Source organism: Teleopsis dalmanni, chromosome 2 (assembly GCF_002237135.1).
Source record: "Teleopsis dalmanni isolate 2A chromosome 2, ASM223713v2, whole genome shotgun sequence".
Taxonomy (NCBI): Eukaryota; Metazoa; Arthropoda; class Insecta; order Diptera; family Diopsidae; genus Teleopsis; species Teleopsis dalmanni.
The window spans coordinates 243,450,947-243,453,940 of NC_051847.1; the positions used below are offsets into that span (position 1 = coordinate 243,450,947).

Below are 2,994 nucleotides of genomic sequence, written 5' to 3' on the forward strand. Positions count from 1 at the left end.
AATAAAGTTGTCCTTGATCCAGGTTTTTTTATTGTTTTGTGAATTTAGATGGTAGTTTGATCTGTATTATAAACCTTCGTCTTTATCATATCTCTTACTGAAAAAAAAAAAAAATACCTGTCTTAGGTGAAATGGTGTGGTCGCAACACTGAAACACCCCCCGGAGCTTTAATTAATATCGAATTTCGAATTCAGTCAAATTAATATATTCAAATAATTTGACTTATATAATAATTACTCAGTGTAAATAAGTAATTTAGGAATATTTCACTAACTAACATTCAAGACAGTTTAAATGAGTTTGTAATACTGCGAGATAGTATACACTTGCCATGGAAATAGAACTTGAAAATATAGCTCAACCGAATAGAGCTGGACGAGCTCAACAGGTGGGTATGGAGCAACTAAAACAAATGGTGTATATGATGATGAAACGAAACGAGGATTGGGCAAAAGAGATGACTGAAATGCGCAAGGAAATAGTTGCATTGCGCAGAGCTAGGGGTGAAACAGTAGCACCGCCAGAAGAAGTAAAGTTACCAAAGTGGAGTATACCAGAAATGTTTTCAATGACAGCGCACAGGCAAGATTTACAGGTAGAAGAGCAGGTGGATCGTGTTAGATCAGACAAACCAGATGATCTTGGTTGTGACGTGGAAACGTTAGATCAACATGAGGAGTCCTCGAATTTTACACCCTTGATAGGTGATTGTCTGTGTACACGTGATGAGAAACTTAAAGATTTACGTAGTGTAAATTTTGAAGAAACGCCCAGAGATGTTTTAACGCAAGATGTAAATATGAGGCGAGTGGATGTAATTCAAGCATTAACCAATAGAAATATTAACCACTCGGATGTACAAGGCAGCGTACATACTATAGAAGTAAATCTGAATAGTTCAATGTTAGCTACTGGTGCACATAACTCTTCAGATAGGGCTGTTTGTCGTTTACCGACCCGTGATCCAGTCTGCTTAGGCGAAAATAGATATCAAAAGGTAGTAATGGAAAAGTGTTGGTCAGATGACGAAGTTATAGTATCAGGTTCTGAAGTCTCCCGTTTAGCACTTGGGTGTGCTAATGAAGATGACATAAAGTTTCCGGACTGTGGTCCTATTTTTGATACAATTAATCCAATATTTGTGAAGGATTGTCATACAGAGAAAAGATTATGGTCATTGTGTTCCAATAACGAATTTAAGGAAATAGCTGCGTTATCGCTAAATGATTATATGCACATGTTTAATGTTGAAACTTTCAAACAAAAATTTTCTCGTAAGCTGACAGACTGTCAGTATAACGTTATCTTAATTTATTATTTTTATAAACTATGTGTAGTTGCTTATCGATCGTTTATAATGTTATCAGATGCAAGAACCTTGCAGAATATTAGAAAACTGACATCTCGCGATATGGGTGGTGATACACGTGATACCAGTCCTGAAGGCAATTTGATTACTATATGCACAGGATTAGGCATATTGTTATATAGCGAAGGAGTTGTTTATGCTGAATATGAAATAGATGTGTTTCAACAAGTTAAATATCAGAAAGTCACACACTGCTATGATAACATTAGAATAAGTATATTTACTGCTGGTGGGCCGTTACTTGTTTTACTAGTAGAACTGATGGTTGGTAACAGCAATTGTAAAGCGTCCTTGTAAGGGATAATTAATCAAATGAATTATTTTATTTCGCATTAATTTTCATGCGATTACAAAGAAAAAAAAAATAATAGATTTTATATTTAAATATTAATTTTTTTTAAACTGATAAGAGTAGGAAAGGTACATTGATTACATTTGTATTTAAAAAGACTTCTTGTCACTTTTCTAATTCACAATGATTTTTCAATGATATTGACACTGGGCGGAAGCAAAGGTAAACTATGTTTTTAGAACTAAGGTCAAGACACCAGGAGGAGAAAAGAAATATATATTAGAAAAATATTAAGTGTATTAGAGAAAATAGTCCAGATAGATAAGGTATTTAGTAGCTCAGTCGGTAGAGCATGAGACTCTAACATAGGGCGTGGATCGAAGCCACACATTGGGCACAGAAATATAAGTAATTCCAACTAAGAAAAAAAAAAAAAAAAGAGAGAGCCTACATGTAAATTCTTACGAGTGTGTTCCATGTTGCAGGCAACATCGACACTATCGATCCTGTTATGTAGGCCTGTGAGGGAATAGAATATTTAATCCAATAAGAATGAAGTAAATGTTACAGACATTACCTCGAACTTCCCGCGATGTCCATAAAAAAATCAGCCAATGTCTCTGCCTGTGGTGTTGTTTTTTTTTTTTGGTTAGTTGGCCGAGCAAGTCACCATTCGACCTCGCACCTGTTCATCTCATAATGTTTTTGTTTTTTAAACATTTTTTCTTTTTTTTATATATAAATATTGCACTGATATCACTTATTTTTTTTCTTTACAATTTATTCATGTGCATTGCTCGCACAGACAAAATAATATATAAAAATCGTGTAAAAGCTTTTGTTTCGTTTTGTTTTGATCGATATAATTGAGGCGAATTAGGTCGAAAGCTCCAGTAAAGTTTGACTTAGATATAAAAGATGGTATTGCCAAGTACAAATAATACACTGATACACTTAAGACAAATTTTAACTTTATTGGAAGGAAAAAATAAAGTAAGCTTTCTTAGAGGTCATCACCCTCCAACAATTAAATAAACACAAAACAAAACCAGCAAAGCCAACTAGGAGAGTGGTGAAAACTTTTCAAGGGCAGTCTACAGTAACCAAAGAGTTAACAGGATCACTAACGTGGCAGGAGGATTGAGCAGTTAGACAAATTGACTATAAAAGAGCCAGCGGAGGCTTGATTCGGTCTCTTGTATTTTGGTGTTTTCTGAGAACGGCAAGTGGAACATATCAGTTCACGTTCGTTATTAAAAGTCGACAAAAGAAAATTTTTTTTTAAATTTAATTTATGAAAAGTGAACAAAGTTTCCAAATTAATTAAAAATT

At 34.2% G+C, this 2,994-nt stretch overlaps 1 protein-coding gene across 1 annotated transcript; it reads left to right on the plus strand.

The window, feature by feature from the left end:
* Positions 1-332: 332 nt before the first annotated feature.
* Positions 333-1,688, plus strand: LOC119677204 (DDB1- and CUL4-associated factor 12-like). Its single transcript, XM_038088476.1, has one exon. The coding sequence runs from the start codon at positions 333-335 to the stop codon at positions 1,665-1,667; it is 1,335 nt and encodes a 444-aa protein (XP_037944404.1). The 3' UTR covers positions 1,668-1,688.
* The last annotated feature ends 1,306 nt before the right edge of the window (positions 1,689-2,994 follow it).